The sequence below is a fragment of the Castor canadensis genome, chromosome 11 (genome assembly GCF_047511655.1).
Source record: "Castor canadensis chromosome 11, mCasCan1.hap1v2, whole genome shotgun sequence".
Lineage (NCBI taxonomy): Eukaryota > Metazoa > Chordata > Mammalia > Rodentia > Castoridae > Castor > Castor canadensis.
In genome coordinates this window covers 46,361,683-46,381,238 of record NC_133396.1, presented here as the reverse complement: position 1 = coordinate 46,381,238, position 19,556 = coordinate 46,361,683, and the positions used below count along the sequence as shown (strand labels likewise).

At 40.9% G+C, this 19,556-nt stretch overlaps 1 protein-coding gene across 1 annotated transcript in view; it reads left to right on the top strand.

Annotated features, from left to right (window-relative positions):
- The first annotated feature begins 1,717 nt into the window (after positions 1–1,717).
- Positions 1,718–19,556, top strand: part of Ywhae (tyrosine 3-monooxygenase/tryptophan 5-monooxygenase activation protein epsilon) — a 36,136-nt gene continuing 18,297 nt past the window's right edge. The window contains exon 1 of the mRNA XM_020157925.2: positions 1,718–1,901. Within this exon, the coding sequence (XP_020013514.1) occupies positions 1,838–1,901 (64 nt within the window). The 5' untranslated portion in view covers positions 1,718–1,837. The remainder of the gene's footprint in view (positions 1,902–19,556) is intronic.

Genomic DNA, 19,556 nt, shown 5'->3' with positions numbered 1-19,556 from the left:
CAAAATAAAACAGAATATAAAAATAAAATAAAAAAAAGCTGGGTGCCAGTGGCTCATGCTTTTAATCCTAGCCACTCAGGAGGCAGAGATCAGGAGGATGGTGGTTCAAAACCAGCCTAGGCAAAGGGTTCCAAAGACCCTAACTGAAAAATCTCATCACAAAAAAGAGTTGGTGGAGTGGCTCAAGGAGTAGACACTGAGTTAAAAAACACTGAGAAAATAAACAAACAAACAAAACCCCCAAAACAATAACAAGTGGGGCTGGAGGAGTGACTCAAGTGGTAGAGCACTTGCCTAGCAAGTGTGCAGCCCCGAGTGCTAATCCCAGTTCTGCCAAACAGCCCCCCGAAAAAAAAACCCCAAAAAACACAACAAAGAAAACCCTCAAACGAACAAGCAAACAAACATTTTGCTTTCAAAAACAGCTTACCTGTTTGGAGGGGAGGCTCAGTGGTGGAGTATATACTGAGCATGTTAGAGGTCCTGAATTAGCTCCATAATCAAAACAAAACAAAACTCCCTTCTGCTCACAGAATAAGATGAAAAATTTTAGCCTGCCATCTAAGGCCTTTCATAATTTGGTTTCAACCTTTTTTATTCCATATCTACTGCTGGATTTAGCAACATGTATTTATGGACTACAAGGTGCAGAGAATCCATTGTGAAGCAATCCCCATTAAGAGTTAAATCTTTTTTTGTGTGTGTGCTATGGGGATTTGAACTCTGGGCCTCATATTCACTAGGTATCCACTCTACTATTTGAGTCACACCCCTAGCCCCAGGCAGTTATTACCTCCTCAATCTCAACTTGATATTGTTCTAACTTTTCTACAACCATTTACTGTAGACCAGGTAGCTTCTTTTTCTCTGGTCCTGGGGTTTGAACTCAGCGCCTTGTTTTATGAGGGCACTCTACTACTTCAGCCATACGCTCAGTCATAAACTTTTTTTTTTTTTTTGGCGACAGTGGGGTTTGAACTCAGGGCCTAAGGCTTGTTAGGCAGGCGCTCTTACAGCTTGCACCACTCTGCCAGCCCTTTTTTGTGATGGGTGTTTTCAAGACAGGGTCTCGTGAACATTTTTCCTGGGCTGGCTTTGAACCACCATCCTCCTGATCTCCGTCTCCTTTTAACAAATTCCTTGCTCCTATCCATGATGGGCTTAAAAGTGGAAAAGCTAAAGATTACAGTGTTAGAGAAAAGTTGAGGTGGGAAAACTGGAGGCTCCTCGTTCCCTTCCAACTACAGCAGGTCCCAATTCTTTATTTCGTTTATAGGGGTCTAAAAATTCTTTAGTTCCGGGCTAAAGGGGTCTGAGAAAGGCCCAGGATTGGGCTTGGATAAGAAAATGGGCAAGGTAGGGCAGAACACGTTGATTTCAGCGCGGAAGGCCCGCCATTACAAAAAACCATCATAGCCTCTCGCTTTCTCTTCCCCCAGGTCAGTCATGGGCTCCTGGTCATGGCCTGGCTGTCGGGTTCGTCCTCTCACGGGACAACCCAGGCCGACCTTGTGCGCAGTCCCCTTCCCTCCGGACCGCTCTCCCTGTGCGCAGTCGCAGTTCCCGCCTCGGCGCTACGGCGCCGGCTGAGCGGACCGAGGAGCGGAGTCTCCCAGGTTACAGCCTCTTCAGGAGCGGAGCTCCAGGACCCGCCTCCCGCGCCAGTTGCCAGGGAGCGGTTGCCATAGAGCTGAGCAGTTGTCCGCGTGCGCAGGCGGAAGTCCCGGATTGAGGCGCCGCCATTTTTGCTGCCCGGACGCGGAGCGAGAGGCTGAAAGAGTCGGAGACGCTATCCGCTTCCATCCGTCGCGCAGACCCTGCCGGAGCCGCTGCCGCTATGGATGATCGGGAGGATCTGGTGTACCAGGCGAAGCTGGCCGAACAGGCTGAGCGATACGACGGTGAGTTGGGGGGGCAATGGGGGGCTGGAATTCTCGGACCCTCTGCCGCCGCCCACAGAGACCGGGAACGGGAGACAAAATGGCGGCATCGTCGCCGAGCCTGGCCCGGGGATGTGGATTCGGGAAGTAGGAAAAGGCGTGTGGGCTCCTGGAGCAATGGGAGTCTTCAGGTCCAGCAGTTTGACCCCTTCGGTGTCCTTAGCTGCAGACAACCGTGAGCCGGGAGGCCGAGGCCATAAGCGTGGAGGAGTTGGTTGTAAAATGGCGGCTGGGGGGGGGAGGGCGAGTCCCTGGGCGGGGGAGGGGGAGGAGATGGCGGGTGTAGTCTCTAGGCGAGCAGATTTCCCCGGGGAACTTTGGGATAGTCTTGGGATGTTGAGACGAATTGGGTGGGGTGATGGAGGAAGAGACACCGGCCACATGGGAGGGCGAGGGGACCGGGAGCTGTAGCGCGGGCGCCTTTCAGGGAAACATGGCGGGTGGGGGCGGTGGCTTTTCCCCGGAGGCCGGGTATGGGGCGGCGGCTGTGGAGTCTCACAAAGGAGAACCCTTCCGAGCGGCGGGCGTCTGCGGGCTTGTGGGGGGCAGGGTGGGATGAAATGGGGGGAGGGGAGGAGAGTGGAAATCACTGCGGATCCTCCTCGGGTGGAGGCACGCTGAGATGCTGCGATCGGATTTCTTCGCGTGGGCTGGCGCACCTGGGCGTCAAGGTTTGGGGGCTTTTCATCCTCGCCTTCTTGTGGGCAGGTGCAGGAAAACCCCACTCACACTCCCTGTTCTCGGACTTATCTGGAGAGCCCGAAGTTCCTGCAGTCTTTCTCTGGCTTCTGGTGGCTAGAATCTAGAACTGGAGACACGGAAACCACGACTTTTGTGCCTTAGTCTTCCCTTTTGTAAAAATGAGGACTTTTCCTTTTTTTCCGCACCATTATGACATATGGAAAGACCTGTCGGAGAATAAAATTATTTCAAATAACTGTAACTGTACTTTTTTTAGTAAGTGTACTTTGGCTGACTACCCAGGCTTGGAATGCGCGTCCTTACTTCATTTGGGGATCTTAACCTATTGAAGATACTCGAATCAGGCATAGGACTTTGGGATTCTGTTTTACATACTATTTCTTTTTTTCCATTTTAAGTAAACGGTTTTACATACAGTTTTGTGTGTGTGTGTGTGGTAACTGGGATTTGAACTGGGGCTCCACCCCCACAAAGCTGGCGCTCTACTGCTTGAGCCACACCTCCAGTCCATTTTCCTCTGGATATTTTGGCTGGCCTCGAACTGCCATCCTCCCGATCTCAGCCTCCCACGTAGCTAGGTACAGAAGCCACCACGCCTGGCTTTATGTGCAAATTTTAATGGTCCTCTTTTTTTTTTTTTGGTGCTAGGGATGAATCCAGGTCCTTGGTGCTAGGATGAACCCAGGGCCTGTCGCATGCTAGACAAATGCTCTACCACTGAGCTACATCAGAGTTTAGTCCACTGTGTCTTTCTAGTCAGTCATAGGCAGTCTATTTTTTTAACCACTCCCACTCCCCCACTTTGGACCTAAAACATTTGTCACTCCAACGTTTACTGTTTAAAAAGTGAAACATCACATGTGGTTCCTGTGGTTTTAATGCTTTTTTGGGGTAGGGTGGGATGAGTTCTGGTTGGATACAAGTGATGTTGATCCTTAGATTTTTCTTACTTCAGGCATTTAATTTTTCAAAACATGTAGGGCCCTTGGGTGCCCCCTTGGTCATGTGAATAGCTTCAGGGCTATCATTCGAAGTTAGCATTCAGGGATTTCAAAAGTAAGAGAAAAGGCCTGAGAAATATTTTTTGGGGGGTGGGTGGGCCTGGGGTTTGAAATAGGGCTTAGCACTCTACCGCTTTAGCCTCTCCTAGTCCATTTTTTGCTCTGGTTATTTTGGAGATAGGGTCTCCCGCCAGGGCTGGCCTGGAACCATGATCTTCCCAGTCTCATCCTCCCAAGTAGCCAGGATTACAGCTGTGAGCAACCAGTACCCATGTAGAAATTCAAATTTAAGAAGGATACTGAGCTAAATTTCGTTTTGCAGATTTTTAAATTGCTGTTTGTGTTGAACAAATACCCAGTTGAGAGGGGGAGGGGAATAAGATGGGGAAGTACAGCTCAAGGTCGGCTTTGTCTTAATTTCAGTATGTTTAAAAATCAAACAAATGTAAGTGTGCTTGTAATGAAAGTCTTCCTCTCCTCATTCTCCAGATAAATTCACTCTTAATCTAGTGCCCGTGGGATGATCTGAAATTATGTTTGAATGTGTTCTGTTTTGTGGGGATAGATTATGAGTAGACTTGCTATGATAACCAAAAATGGCGTGTGGGGGATGCTCTTCAAAAAAAGTGAACTAAGTTTTACAACCAGTTTGAAAGCCTACAGTTGTAGGGCCCAAATAAATGACAGGTTAGTGATAATCATATTTGGGATTTGAGTGCTGGGGATTTTTGACCAAAACTCTGGTTATTCAACATAAGACTGTAGGTAGATAAAGCCGCATGGTTCCAGTGTGTGTATCCTCTACAGGATCTGAATGGGAGGGGTGGGAATAGGATCTGCAAGGTTGAGGAAGAGTATCCAGTGACTATGGGGTTCAGAGGAAGAGGGCAGAAGGGAACCAAATGGGAAGAAATCAGCCTCTGTGTTCTCTCCTTTATTAAGTACAATAGTTCAGTTTTGTGGTGACAAAAAAGTGATTCTGTAATATTAGTCATATAAAATTTCTCAGGTGTGGGGAGTGACAGCACATTGGAATGATTTGGATTTTGGGTACTTGAGATAAATGTAGGCTTCCAAATGAACTAGTCTTCTTTGTTACTGCCTTAGACTTGTCTTTTTTTTTTCCCTGCATTTTTATTTATTAGCCACTAATGTGGAAACTAGTGCCTAAACTTTTGCCTCATTTAACTACCTTCAAGCATTGAAATCAATTTATATAGATCATTTACTGGTACTGGAGCAAGAGCCACGCTGTGTTAAGGAACAGGACAGTTTTTTGAGTTCCAATATAAGAAAACTGAAGTTTTGGGTTAGGACTCAACCTTAGTGAGATCTAGCATCTCATTCATTTAACAAGTTGATGGTCTAAGAAATAGTTTTTATGTATTTGTAGCCATATTAAGCAAGTCCATGAACTCTTAGTATTCTTGAACTAAGTCTTAACCTTCTCATATATATGAGTCATGTTAGTATAGAAAACTAGGGACTATAGAAAGGGAAAAATGAATTTTTTCCAATGTTTTTGGTTAGCATAAATGTCAGCATATACTATGTTTGGGCTTGTATGGTAGTACCGTTTTTGTCTCTCATCTTCATCCCTTCACCCTCTCAAGATTAGCTCTATGGGAAGTGGGGGTAAAGTATTTTTTTTTTGTTGTTTTATTTATTTTTGGCAGTACTGGGGTTTGAATTTGGGGCCTCAAGTTCCAAGGCAGATGCTCTACTACCTCAGTCAAGGTGTGGGTTAATTTTTTTTTTTTTCCAGGGTGGAACTGACAATTGAATTTGGGGCTTTGTGTTTGCAAAGCAGGCACTCTCCGGTTTTTTTTCTTGTTAAAGCATTCTGTCTTTCAAAGAGGGTAAGGTTTTCATGCTCACTTTTGGTTTACTCTGAATACATCAATACCAGGGATGCTGCTTCTTTCACTCCTTGAAAGCTGTCCTTTTTAAACCATCAAAGCCTCATCTCTAGTTTGTTCTGGTGGTTAGTGAAGCCTGGTGAGCATGTTTTGAATTACTTCCTTATTGCATGTCTTGTTATGGAAAAAGTAGACCAGAAGTTAGCTTTACTACTGAATTTGAAAGCACTTAGATTAAGTACCAGTTATTTTTTTTGGGACCTGTGGAGTTTGAACTCAGGGCTTCACTCTACTCTTTGAACAGCACTCCAGCCCTGCTTTCATTATTTTTCATATAGGGTCTGGCATTTGCCTAGACCATGATCATCTATGTACTTGCTTCCTGAATAGTTGATATGCTAGGTTGTGACAGGTGCATGCCACCACACTCAGTTTTTCTTTCTTTTTTTGGGGGGGGGGACTGGGGGAGAGGGAGCCTACACCTTGAGCCACTCCACTAGCCTATTTTTGTGTTGAGTTTTTTTTGAGATAGTCTTGAGAACTATTTGCTTTGAGCCATGATCCTCCTGATTTCTGCCTCTGGAATAGCTAGGATTATTGATGGTACAAAAAAGGATTTCATTAAGACACTTTCAGAGCTGGTTCAGGTGTTACAGCCACCTACCTAGCAAGTTCGAGATTCTGAGTTCAAATCCAAGTACAAGCCAGGTGCCAGTGGCTCATACCTGCAATCCTAGCTATTCAGGAGACAGAAATCTGGAGGCTCACATTTCAAAGCCAGCCCAGGCAGACAGTTTGCAAGACCCTATCTTGAAAAAAACCCATCACTAAAAGGGCTGGTGGACTGCCTCAAAGTGTAGGCCCTGAGTTCAAACCCCAGTACCGCAGAATAAATAAATCCAAGTACAAATCCAAGTACTACCCCTCCCAAAAAAAGGCCAGATCACTTTATTTTTTTGAAGCAGGGTCTTCTTAAACTACCCAGATGCACCTCTTTACATCTTCCCACCTCAGCCCCCCGAATAGCTGGGATTACACACATTTGCTACCTGACCCAGCTATATGGATTATTTTCAGTGGGTTTGCTTGCATGTACTCCATGATTTATTTAGTTTATTACATACCAGCGTTCAAACTCAGACTTTATTTATATAAAGGTGAAGTGCTTAGAAAATGTCCACTATAGTAAGAATTTACCCATCACCCCAAATTACAGTGACTCATGATTTCATTATATTTTCAAAGTTGTGTAAGAAAACAGAATAGAATGAAATATGCATGACACTGTACGAAAATATACAAAATATAAAGTACAGAGAGAAGCATTCCTTCTAGATGTACAGTTTCATGTAAAAGGGATTTTTAAAACTTGCACTGGACTGGGGGATGGCTTAAGAGATAGAGTGCTTGTAAGCATGAGGCCCGAAGTTCAACCTGCAGTACCACCAAAACAATTATAACAACAACAAACCCTTGCGTTACCCAGTTCTGCTTAGGTGGTTAGGTATAAGAAAATTACAATTTATTCAGTATTCCCCATTAACTGAAATAGCAACAGGTAAATTACTGCCAGAATTGGTGCTTAATCTTAATACCTGTAATCCTAGCTACTGAGGATAAGATCTGGAGGGAAGCAATTTGAGGCCAGCCCAGACAAAAAGTTCAAGAGACTCATCTCAAACAATAAAAACTGAGTGTGAGCTCACACCTGTAATCCTAGCTACTCAGAAGGCAGAGATCAGGAGGATCTCTGGTTGGAAGCCAGCCTGGGCAAACAATTTGTAAGACCCTATCTCAAAAAAACCTATCACAAAAAAGGGCTGGTGAAGTGGCTCAAGGTGTAGCCCCGACTTCAAGCCCCAGCACCGTAAAAACAAACAAAAAAAATCTTAACTTTAATTGGGTATTTCAAGTGAAATTTCAACCGGTAAATTACCTAATTTTTAAGTTCCTTTTAAATGTTCTCAGGTGATCTGAAGCATGAGTTTTTAAAAAAATGTAAGACTGATCTTGCAGGATTTTTTTGTTTTAACCCTTTATATTTCAAGAGAACTACTTAGGTATATACAAACAGTAATACCAGGCATTAGGCTAAATTTCAGAACTTTACATTATACATATTAGATATGTTTATATAGGATTCACAATTAACACATCATTTTCTTTTAATTTTTAATTTTTTTTGGCGGTACTGAGGGTTGAACTCAAGGCCTGGAGCTTGCTATGAAGGTATTCTGCCACTTGGCTACTCTGCCAGCCCTTTATTATTTATTTTTTTGAGATAGGCTCAGGCTGGCCTTGATCCTGTGATCCTGCTGCCCCAGCTTCCAGAGTGTTGGAATTACAGGTATGTTGTACCACCTTGCCCAGCAACACATTTTCACAAGAATTTTTGCTTCATATGACAATGTATAATAGCGGTACAAGAAGGTGAATTTGAGATGGTATAGTGTTGGGTATGATGGTACATGCTTGTAATCCCAAAATTTGGGTGGAGGCTGGAGCATCCTTTGTTGGAGGCCAGTCTGGGATATTTTAGTAAGACTGTTTGATAGAGAAAGAAAATGTAGTGATTCCCTCCCCACCCATGGCAAGTCAACTATTAAAGTATAAAGCCAGAACTTGTCTGTGTGCTGACCTTTGGACTAGTACTCTTAGCTACTTACAAAAGACCTGTCTGTAACTTAGTAAGGTGATGCCTCTGGGGGGAGGGGGAATATGCTTGTTTCTTTAGTGATTACTTAAAATAGTTTGAGGTTTTTTTTTTTTTTTGTACTGTGGAGTTGAACTCAGGGCCTAGTGTTTACTATGCAGTCCTCTTAAATCATTTTGCTAGTCTCCTCTCCCCTTTTTTGTTTTTTTTTTTTGGTGGGAGTGGGTTTTGAACTCAGGGCTTCACACTTGCAAAGCAGGGAGCTTGAGGCACAACTCATTTTGCTCTGGTTATTTTGGAAATGGAGTCTGTTTGCTAAGGCTGGCCTCAAACCTCAATTCTCCTGCTCTCAGTGTCCCAAGTAGCTAGGATTAACAGGCCTGAGCCATCACATCTGGCACAGCTGTTTTTCAAATGGTCAGTGAATGTAGTTTATTATAGTTAAATACTAATTATCCAAATTGACAATCCAGTTGCTGACATAACTTGTAGTTTGAACTCCTTGGTTTTGCTTAATCACATCTAACAACAATTTTAAAGGGCCATTATAATTAATCATCCATATCAAGGCACCGTGAGAAGGGATCCTCATTTATAAATGAGTACCACCTACCAGAATAGGTGGTAGAAACTGTCCTAGACAACAAACTTGCTCTAAGCTCATACTGACATCTTTTCTGTACTGGGGCCTATACCTTGAGCCGCTCCACTAGCTCTTTTCGTGATGAATTTTTTTTGAGATAGGGTCTTACATATGTATTTGTCTTTTTTTTGGGAGGGGGGTGGAATTGGAGTTTGAAATCAGGGCCTCATACTTAATAGGCAGGTGGTCTACTACTTAAGCCACCCCATCAGCCCTTTTTTGTGTTGAGTATTTTTTTTTTCTTTGTGGTACTAGTGCTTGAACTCAGGGCTTAACACCTTGAGACACTTCACCAGCCCTGTTCTGTGAAGGATTTTTTTCTAAACAGGGTCTCACAAATTACTTGCCCAGTTGAACCGTTATCCTCCTGATCGCTCCCTCCTGAGTAGCTGGGATTACAGGTGTGAGCCACCAGTGCCTGGCTCACTGGTTGAGTATGTTGGGTATTGAGATAAATTCTCAGGTTTTGTGGGTTTTTTTACTCTGGTTACCTTGAACCAAGAATAATCCTGACATTTGCCTCCCAAGTAGCTAGGATTGCAGGCATGAGCCACCTGTCTCAGCTTCCTCAGTGCAGGGATTACTGGTGTGGGCCACCATGCCTGGCTTTTTTCTCATATACAGTCATAAAAAAGTTTCCTTGGCTTTGTCAATCATTGAGTTCAAACCCCAGAATCACCAAAAAAAAAATTAATTTCAAATGAAGTTAGGATTAAGATAAATCAGGAAAAGCGAAAGCTTTCCTTGTCTTAGTTTCCTCACTCTCCAAAAGGGGAATATGAAAAGTCAAGGATATGATAGGTGCTGAAAATAGAGCTTGCTGGCATACTAACTAGTTAGTCCGCTGGTGGTGTTAAAGCCAAGTATGCTGATTTTGTTACATCTACTTTGAGCTACTTCTGGATTTAAAAATTTAAACAGACCTAGGTGTTGTAAACAGTGTCCTAAGCTGACAACTTTTGCCTGACATAGACTTTTGAAAAGTCTGACCTATAGCTTGTTGTGACTGTTACATTTGGAATCCTGAACCTGGACCGTATGGTTGAGAAAATATGATTGTAATCCTGGCTTATTTTTTAAATAGTTCTGGGATTGCATCCAGAACTTCTGCATCCTAGGCAAGTACTCTTCCACTGAATTACATCTCTAGCCTCTGGTTTATGTTTTTGACATTTAATCTTGAATTGAGCAGGACTTGAATCCTGAATTCAAGTCAGGATTTTATGAAGTTAAAGCCATGTGAAATAAATTTAACTTCATTTATACACAAAATTTGAGGAGACATTAAACACTATGGATAAGAGTTGCAACTATTTGTATTTTGGCCTGTGGGGAATAATGCAAAGTCCTTGGATTTACTGGATTCCTCATTTATACAATAGGGATTGTCTGCTTCGTAAATTTATAGGGCTGTTAGGAAGTTGTGGGTTTGCACAATGTTGCATTGTGGTGAAATATTTAGTGTGAAAAGTCAAGTAATGGTTTTTGCTGCTGATCTATTAGGATCATATTAGTAGAAAATATCTTACCTTTTTTTGAGTTATTCTTAGCAAGTATGCTCTTCAGAAGTAATATTTGCCCAAAGAAATAGTCTTAAAGTTAAAGTGTTGGGGTGTTTGTTTTGTTTTGTTTTTTTGGTGCTGGAGATTTAGCCCAGAGCCTCACTCACACCTGCTAGGTGTTCTGCCACTGAATTATAACCAACCTCAGCCTGCTCAAAATAAACTTGTTTTTTGGAGACAGGGTTTTTCCTTTTTCTTGCCCAGGCTGTCCTTTAATTCACTGTGTAGCCTTGAACTTGCCATTTCCTGCCCCAACCTCTTGAGTGCTGGCATCACAGTTGTGTGTCACCATGCCTAGCTCCAAATAAAATTTCTAATCCTACAATGAAGAAAATTTGCATAGCAAAAAGTAAAGGTTGTCCAATTTGTTTATTCTCAATACTTTTGAACTGGTCTGTGGTTCATTTTTCTGTTAATTCCGGACTAATATTCATGAGATTATATCTCCTTAACAAATACAACACTTTTTGTGTATGGTTTTTGGATGAAAGGTTCCATAGTGTGAAAAACTGAAATGTTAGTAAATTTGCAGGCTGATACTACTGACTAGGAAAACAGTGGTATAGCAGACCAGTTTTGTAGAGACTTGGTTTAAATTTTGGATTGAATGAGTTCTGATTAACAGAAAGCTATTGGTTAATACTTCATCCCTGGTGGTTACTCATTTGAGGACATGTTAGGACCTTAGAATGATTGTTCTGAACACCTTTGTGTTGAATTTATGGGTCAGGCTTGGTGGTATCACACCTGTCTTTCCAGCACTCAAGAAGACCAGGGCAAGATTCAAGTTCAAGGCCAGCCTGGGCTATGTAGGAGACTCTGTCTCAAAAAAAAAAAAAAAAACCAAAAAGCAAATTTTCGGGATTGGGCTGAGGGTTGTGGGTTAGTGGTAGAGCCCTTGCCTAGCATATGCTATGCAAAAGGTTTCATCCCTGACACCATGTAAAAAAAGATTTTGTGGAATTGATAAGTTTACTTGGCCATGAAAGGTTAAATTGTAAATTAAATTAGGTAGTAAAAACTTGTATTAGAATTATTATGAAGTTTTGAAAATACTATGTTTTCTTTGACCAGAAAATTCATTAAGACATTTTGTTTTCGTAGGTTTATTGAAAGGTATTTGTGGTTATAGAATAGTCTGTGCAACATGCATTATTTTCAGAACAACTCTAAAGTTACTGTAAAAGTGCTAAAACCTTGTTGACGAGTTTCTTAGTTCTTCAATGACTTGGGGAAACAGGTAAATTAATAGATTTGAATGCATAGTGTAATCCTTCTAAACGTCATTTGGTTATTTCTGGAAATTTTCTTCATGAGTGTTCAGAAAGAAAAATTTTAAAACTTTTTCTTTCAGTGATTTTTTTTTTTCTCTTACTGTATAAAGTATGCGAAAAGTGTGCTGGATATGGGGTGTGGCTCAATTGGTAGGGTGCCTGTCTGGCAAGCCTGAAGCTCTGAGTTCGAACCCCAGTATGGCAAAAAAAAAAAAGATACTTTAGATTTTATTTTTATTATTTCCATACTCAAGTGCTTTAGAGTATCTCCCCAACCTCTTTTGAACTCTGGGCTTGTACTTTATAAAGCAGGTGCTCTACCTCTTGAGCCACAATTCCAGTCCCATTTTGCTCTGGTTATTTTGAAGATGGGGTCTCGAGAACTATTTGCCCCAGCTGGCCTGATCTCAGCTAAGATTATAGAAATGAGCCACTGGTGCCTCTTAGCTTCTACTTCTTCCACTGAAGCCTCACCTTTTAGGTTCTATTGCAGCCAAATACTTCTCTTGAAGGGAGTGTTCCCTTAAATTCTGAGAGGAGAAATTTTATGTATATAGATACAGATACATGGTGGCACTGGGGTTTGAACTCAGAGCCTCACTCTTGCTTACTGGGCAGGCGCTCTACCATTTGAACCATTCTGCCAGCCCTTTTTTTTGTTGTGTATTTTCGAGCTTGGGTCAAAATTATGGATTAAACATTTTTTCTTCTCCTCGTCCCCTCCCCCCCCAAAAAAAAAAAAAAAAAGCTGGGAGTTGAACTGAGGGCCTTGCCCTTACTAGGCAGGTGTTCTACCACTTGAGCCATTCCACCAGCTCTAAGAGCTTTTTTTACATCTGTAAGAAACTAGTTGGGATAACGAATTTAAGATTCTTTCGAAGACTAAACAAATTGTATTAAAATTCCTCTTTTAGGAAATGTATGAGTTTATCTTAGGGTGAGAACAAGCACTTAGTTCTTGAAGAAGAAAACCATATCCCTTTAAGTGTTGAGATTTTTGTGTTTGTTGGGGTGTGTTTGCACATTCTTGTAATCTACCCAGGGGGCTGAGGCAGGAGGATCTGTAGTTAGAGGCATGTGTTTTGAAAAGTCTTTTTTTTTTTTTTTTTTTCCTTTTTCTTTTATTATTCATATGTGCACACAAGGCTTGGTTCATTCCTCCCCCCTGCCCCCACCCCCTCCCTTACCACCCACTCCGCCCCCTCCCTCTCCCCCCCTCAATACCCAGCAGAAACTATTTTGCCCTTATTTCTAATTTTGTTGTAGAGAGAGTATAAGCAATAATAGGAAGGAACAAGGGTTTTTGCTGGTTGAGATAAGGATAGCTATACAGGGCATTGACTCACATTGATTTCCTGTGTGTGGGTGTTACCTTCTAGGTTAATTCTTTTTGATCTAACCTTTTCTCTAGTACCTGTTCCCCTTTTCCTATTGGCCTCAGTTGCTTTAAGGTATCTGCTTTAGTTTCTCTGCGTTAAGGGCAACAAATGCTAGCTAGTTTTTTAGGTGTCTTACCTGTTCCTTATATTTTAATTTTATAAAAGTTGCTTTGAACAGTCTTTTTGCCTAATTTGTCTGATAAGCGTTATCTTTCATATATGAAGATGACAGTAATATGTAGGTTGTATATATTTTCCAGTGGAGAGGAGCAAGAAATGTGGAATTAGAATTGGAGTCATCAAATGTGTACGGGCAGTCTGTAGCCTAGGTTTTATTTCTTGACTGTTGTCTTTTTGAGATGCCACTTAATCTTTGGGACCTGTTTTCTTAGCTGTGTAATGAAGAATTCCTTTTTTTTTTTAATACTAGGATTTGAACTCAGGACTTCTAACTTGCAAAGCAGGTGCTGTACTTCTCACACCTCCAGTACATTTTGCTCTGGTTATTTTGGAGATTTGGAGGGGGGTCCTTTTGAACTGTTTGCCTGGGCTGACCTTGAACTATGATTCTCCCAATCTCAGCTTCCCAAGTAGGATGCAGGCGTGAGCCATCAGTACCTACCTACACTGGGGTTTGAACTCTGGGCCTCATACCTTCTAGGTAGGTGCTCTACCACTTGAGCCATTCCACCAGCCCTTTTTGTGTGTTGGGTAGTTTTGAGATGGGGTTTCTAGAACTATTTGCCTGGGATTGACTTTGAACCTTGATCCTCCTGAGCGTGAGCCACTAGCCCCTGGCTGAGGTATTGTATTTTGCTAGTATATTTAACACTGCAGATAAATATTTATATCCCGTGTAGTTTTTGTAATTTGAATTATTTGATTAGGAGAGATTCTGAGAAATGGGATTTACTGCTCAAAGTAAATGAACATAAATCTTAAAACGTGTAGGCTGATTATATTCTGAAAAAATTCTGCCAGTTTATAGTATCAGTAATTTATGAATGTTCAGTATAAAATTAACTACAAAAACATGAGTATTTAAGACAATTTTTAAGTTTGATTAAAATATGAAGTGCAGTTTTTCCTATTTGATTTTTTACAGAAGTTAAAATTAAATGCAAAAAGGTCAAAATAGTACAGTCATTGTAAGTAAATAGTGAAATATCTACTCTTCCCTGCCTGAAGCAACTATTATTAGTGATTTGAAGACTCCTTTCAGAACTTTTTGCTCAAGACCCTGTGTGTTTAAACACAAAACCACCTTATTTTATTGACTAAAATGTGTCATCTAAACAAGATAACATTGTTACTTTACATAACACTAATAGTGCTGCCGGTTGTACCATGACATACCATTGACTAAGAAAAATCTGGATTTCAGAGATGATGTGAAGAAAAGTTTACTAAAATAGATGCTACGCACACACACAGTTTTTCCTAAAAATAATGTACATATTCAGCAACTTGTATTTTACCTTCTTCACAATATGAGTATACTTAAAGCATTTCAAACATTGAATCCTGCTACCAAGAGAACTTTAAAACTACCTCATTCAAGCCAGGCACCAGTGGCCTTGTGCCTGTAATCCTAAACCACTTGGGAGGCTGAGATTTGGAGGATCAGGGTTTGAGGCCAGTCCAGATGAATATCTCTTAAGAACCCCATCTCCAAAATAGGTGGAACTGGAGGTGTGGCTCAAGTAGTAGAGCACGCTTTGCAAGTGTGAAGCACTGAGTTCAGACCCCAGTCCCAACAACAACAAAATAAGCCAATAAAACATTTCTTTACCTATGTAAGTATACCTTTATCTATTTATTTTGGTGCTCTTGGGGTTTGAACTCAGCTCCTCATGATTTCTAAACAAGTGCTGAGTCACTTGAGCCATACCCCCAGCACATCCTCTCCCCTCCTTTTTTTTTTTTTCTTTTCTCTTTTTTGCTTATTCTTCTGAAAGGGTCTCATGTTTTTACCCAGGACTGCCCTCAGACCCTAGTTCTCCTTATTTCACTTCTCAAGTAGCTGGGATTGCAGATGTGTATCACCACACTGGCCCAATTATAAGCAGTTTTAAACTTTTTAATCCTATGAGATTTGAAACAAGTTAATAAAAGTCTTTGCACTAATTTAAATCCCAGTAATTAAACTGCATGGAAAGCAAATCTGACTAGCACTTGCAGTTCTGTTTCAATGTTTTACTTCACAGTGGCTGAGATTCCAGTGACAAAGCCACCTTTCTCAGTGGGATTTGTGTGGAAACAATATACTTCATGTGTTTTGGGGTGGTGGAACTCCTGAGTACTTGGTACAAAGTAGAAGGTCCTGATTGACCAAATGCCTGTTGTACAGCCCTGATTGAACACCTGCCTTTGGCATCTGTTAAGAGATGCCCCTCCTAGGCCCACAGAGAGAACTGGGGTGTACCTGTTAGGGTTAAGTCCAACTGAAAATTCAGTATAGCTTCACTCTTTGCAGTCTGAACAAAAAAATGATTTCTCGATTGGTGGGCAACAGCAAGAGGTAAGATGCTTAGTTTCCTGGAGGCAACTGTGATACTGGCCGATGCTATCTGCTTTCACTTGGTGAAAACCTTGCCATTCAAACATTTCTTTGATTAGTCCTTTTATTGATTTATTTGGTGTGGTACTAGTGTTTGAAGACAAGGCTTCATGCTTTTGCTAGGCAGGTACTCTGCAGCTTGAGCCATGCCTCCAGCCCTGAATACTCTTTTTTTTTTTTTTTTTTTTTTTTTTTGGTGATACTGGGGATTGAATTCAGGGCCTACACCTTGAGGCACTCCACCATCCCTTTTTTGTGATTTTTTTTTGAGATAGGGTCTTGTAAACTATTTTGCCCTAGCTGGCTTCGAACCTTGCTCTGCCTCCTGAGTAACTAGGATTACAGGTGTAAGCCAACCTTGTTTTGTGCTGAGGATTTTTGAGATGGGGGGGTCTCAAGAACTGTTTTACTGGGCTGGCCTCAAAACTGCATTCCTCCTGATCTCTGCCTCCAGAGTAGGTAGGGTTATAGGCATGAGCCATCTGTGCCTAGTTTGTCTCTACTCTTTTTAACACATGATTTGACAGCCTTTAAAAATGTGGTTTAATTTGCTCTTGAGAAGGGCATATTCAGATATCACAATGTTTTCTCTCTTTCTCAACCTCTTAGACTTACCTGGCAGGGTCACGTAAGCTGTTTTCACCAGTAAGATGTGAGAAGAAATTGTATGTGTGTCTATGCAGAGGTGATCAAAAAGTCTTTCCTGATTCTTCTGTCTCTTCCCCTTGCTTCTTTGACCAGGGAAACCTCAAGTACCAGATGGTGCAGCTACAAAATGGTGGACCCTCAAACATGTGAGCGAGAAATAAACCTTTGTTGTGTTAAGCCAATGAAATTTGGGGAGTAATTTGGTTCCCAAGTGTTCCTGTTCCTTGGTAATTCAGCACTGTCATTTGCAATTCAGAATTTTTTTGGGGGTGGGAGGAGAGCAGTGAATGTTAGGTAAGCAGTCTATTACTGAGGTACACTCCATACCCTAGATCTATCAGTTCGTCTTTTTTTCCCCGCAGTGTTGGGGGTTGAACTTGGCCTCATCTACCACTTGAGCCACTCTGTCAGCTCGATCTATTGGTTGTTTAGAAATAGTTATTTGCTATCTCTGTTGTGCTTTTAATTTTGAGATTTTCAGTAGAATATATCCAGGCTGTTTTGCTTTCCAGAATCTTAGTGGAGGTAGAATTATTACAAAATTGTTTGCCAGTATCTTTAAAGATGAATAAATTCATTTGGTGTGTACATTAATTATATGCATGCTACATAAAGGATATTTTGATTTTTATAGCATGCTTCAGAATGAGTGAATCATACAAAAACAACACTGTTCCCCTTGGAGCAGCCTAATTCTCTGTTGTTTTTCATTCATGAATATCTAAACTATTTCTCTTCAGAACTAAATATTGTGATTTTAGGTTAATGACTTTTATCACATTGGGTTCTGTGACCATCCTGAGCTCTTATTTTATCATTGGTTTTTTAGTACTCAGTCACATCAGAGGTTTTCCTTGGCTGCTATGCTACCTTTTTTCCCTTATCCTAGAAACTTTTTTCAACAGTGTAAGAGTCATTCCTCTACAGCTCTTAGTTTCTCTGATAAATCATAAATTGGAAACATTTTAAAATTTATATGCTGATAATCCTTGCCCCCTCAGTTTACCTTTCATTTCCCTCAAAGAATAAATGCCTTATTTTCTTTGATGCTTGTCTTCCTCTTAATGTTCTCTTCTAGGGAATGAGTTTCTGTGATGGTGATACATATATTCAGGTTTGGTTGCTTTGTGAAGCATCTTAGAAAGTAGGAAATACTAGCTTAATGTGAGAGAAGAACATTGGCATTTTATTGTAAAGTGCAGGTCTTTACTGGACCTACTTCCCTTTTTTAAAGTTCTCCCATATGATGGAGTTACTCAAGTCCCCACCCCCCCATAGACGTCCCCACCCCCCATAGACCCCCCTCCCATTTGTTAGTCCAGTCATACGCATATAAAGTATATTCTGATAGTTTCAAAACTTAACAGTTTCAATGATCAGTGATAATAAGTGGTCCAAGGAGATTTGTACTGAGGTGATTTTTATAAAGAGGTGAGTTTTACAGTTTTATGTAGGTAGTCTGCTTTTTACCGTGGCAATGGTAGTTCTGTATCTCCCCTAAGGTAACGTTGAATTCTTTCTATTTGACATAATGGTTTAGGAAACTTGCTTCTCTGCAAGCCAGAAATAAATTTTCTCTCTTAGATCTTATCTTAGATCTTTGGAGGAGATTGTTTATAGTAATTAATGAACTGAAGAGTCCACTGCCATCATCATGTTGTTGAGAAAGGGCCTACAGAGTTTAAGACTTGGGTCATTTTGTCCTTTAAATAAAGGAAAACAGTTCTAAATGAACTGTAGAGTCTTTTGATTGGGAGTCATACCCATTTGTCATTAAAGTGGCATGTGTCTTATGTTTTAGATTGCTTTGATGAACTATTTTCCTCAGTTTGCCCTCCTGCTTTTATACCAGCTGGCCACTTTTCCATATGAAGACAAATTACAACCCTACATAGCCTGCCTTTTCTTGATTCCTTAGCAGAAAATCAGTAAGGTTTCTAGATTACATCATACCAGATTCTCAGTATCCCTAAATGCCTTGGGTCTTACAGTTAGAAACATTGGTTCTCCCTTAGTTATTTCATACATTAGGATCATTACCACAAGTAGATTCTTAACATGATGTTTCTGTAGATGCCATAATTTTGTTAATAAACTTAGGGCACATATTCTGAATTTTCCTTTATAATTATGCATTTAGTAAACGTCATCCCTTCAAATGATTCTTTGGGTCTTAAGACTGACAGATAAATTAAAATCCCATTAAATTAAATATCTTGCAGAAATGGTCTGTTGAAATTACTTGGAGAGGATTACAGAATCACTACAGGATTTCACTTATCTAAGACATATTTCAATCTCTTGTGCTGGTGTGTGTGTGTGTGTGTGTTGCAGACATGAGTTCCTGAGTTCAAACCCTAGTACTACACATGTGTATGTATATGCACACGTATATTAATCTCTCTAAACACAGTTCATCTTAAGCTTTTTCATTTTCTCATCAAGTACTGTCTGTCTTTTGTGTTACTAGATATTGTGCTGTTTTGGGAATGTAGAGATGAAGATATAGTCATGCCCTTGTAGGAAGGTAATTTTTGATGAGAAGACAAATACTGAGCCTCAATACAGAGAAAAGTGAACATTGTGGGAGAGCACAAGAAGCTTTCACATAGTAAGGCATTTAATTTGATCTAGAGAGATGAATAGTTTCCTAGGAAAAGGGTCATTGGCCAGTTGGTTAATCCTCATGCAAAGCTGCAAAACAAATAATCCCAAGAACTTTTGAGGATCTTTTTTTTTTTTTTTTTTGAGTTAGGGCTCACCATACTTCCTTGATATGCCTGCCCACCTTCTGGGTGCTGGAATTACAGATCTGCACCACCATGTCCTGCTAACAAGAGTTTTGTTATTGTTGCTGTGTTGGTGATTGAGCCCCTGGACCTTGAGCATGCTAGGTAAACACTGTTGTAAGCTACATCCCTGTTGTGACAGAACCTTTTTAAGGCAATGTCTGATGCTATGGCCTTTTTTCCCTTTGGTGAATTTGGGCAGAAGACTATGAACACTATACTTGGAAAATCAAATGTGGTAAATTAAGAGCACATACTCAAGGCTAGTGGAGTGGCTCAAGTGGTAGGCCTGCTTACCAAGTGCCAGACCCTTAGTTCAATCCCTCATGCCACCCAAAACCAAAAGTTTGCCTGGATTTGAATTTTGGTTTTATACCATTTTGTGATTTAAGGCAAATTACCTTTGGCTTCAGTTTTCTGTCTTAAAATTACCATTACTTGAAACAGCTGAAAAACTTTTTTTTTTTTTTCATGTTAGCAATTAAGGTTATGATCCTGGATGAGGTATATTAATCCTCAAAGTTGTTACAGAGCCTATGACCGATT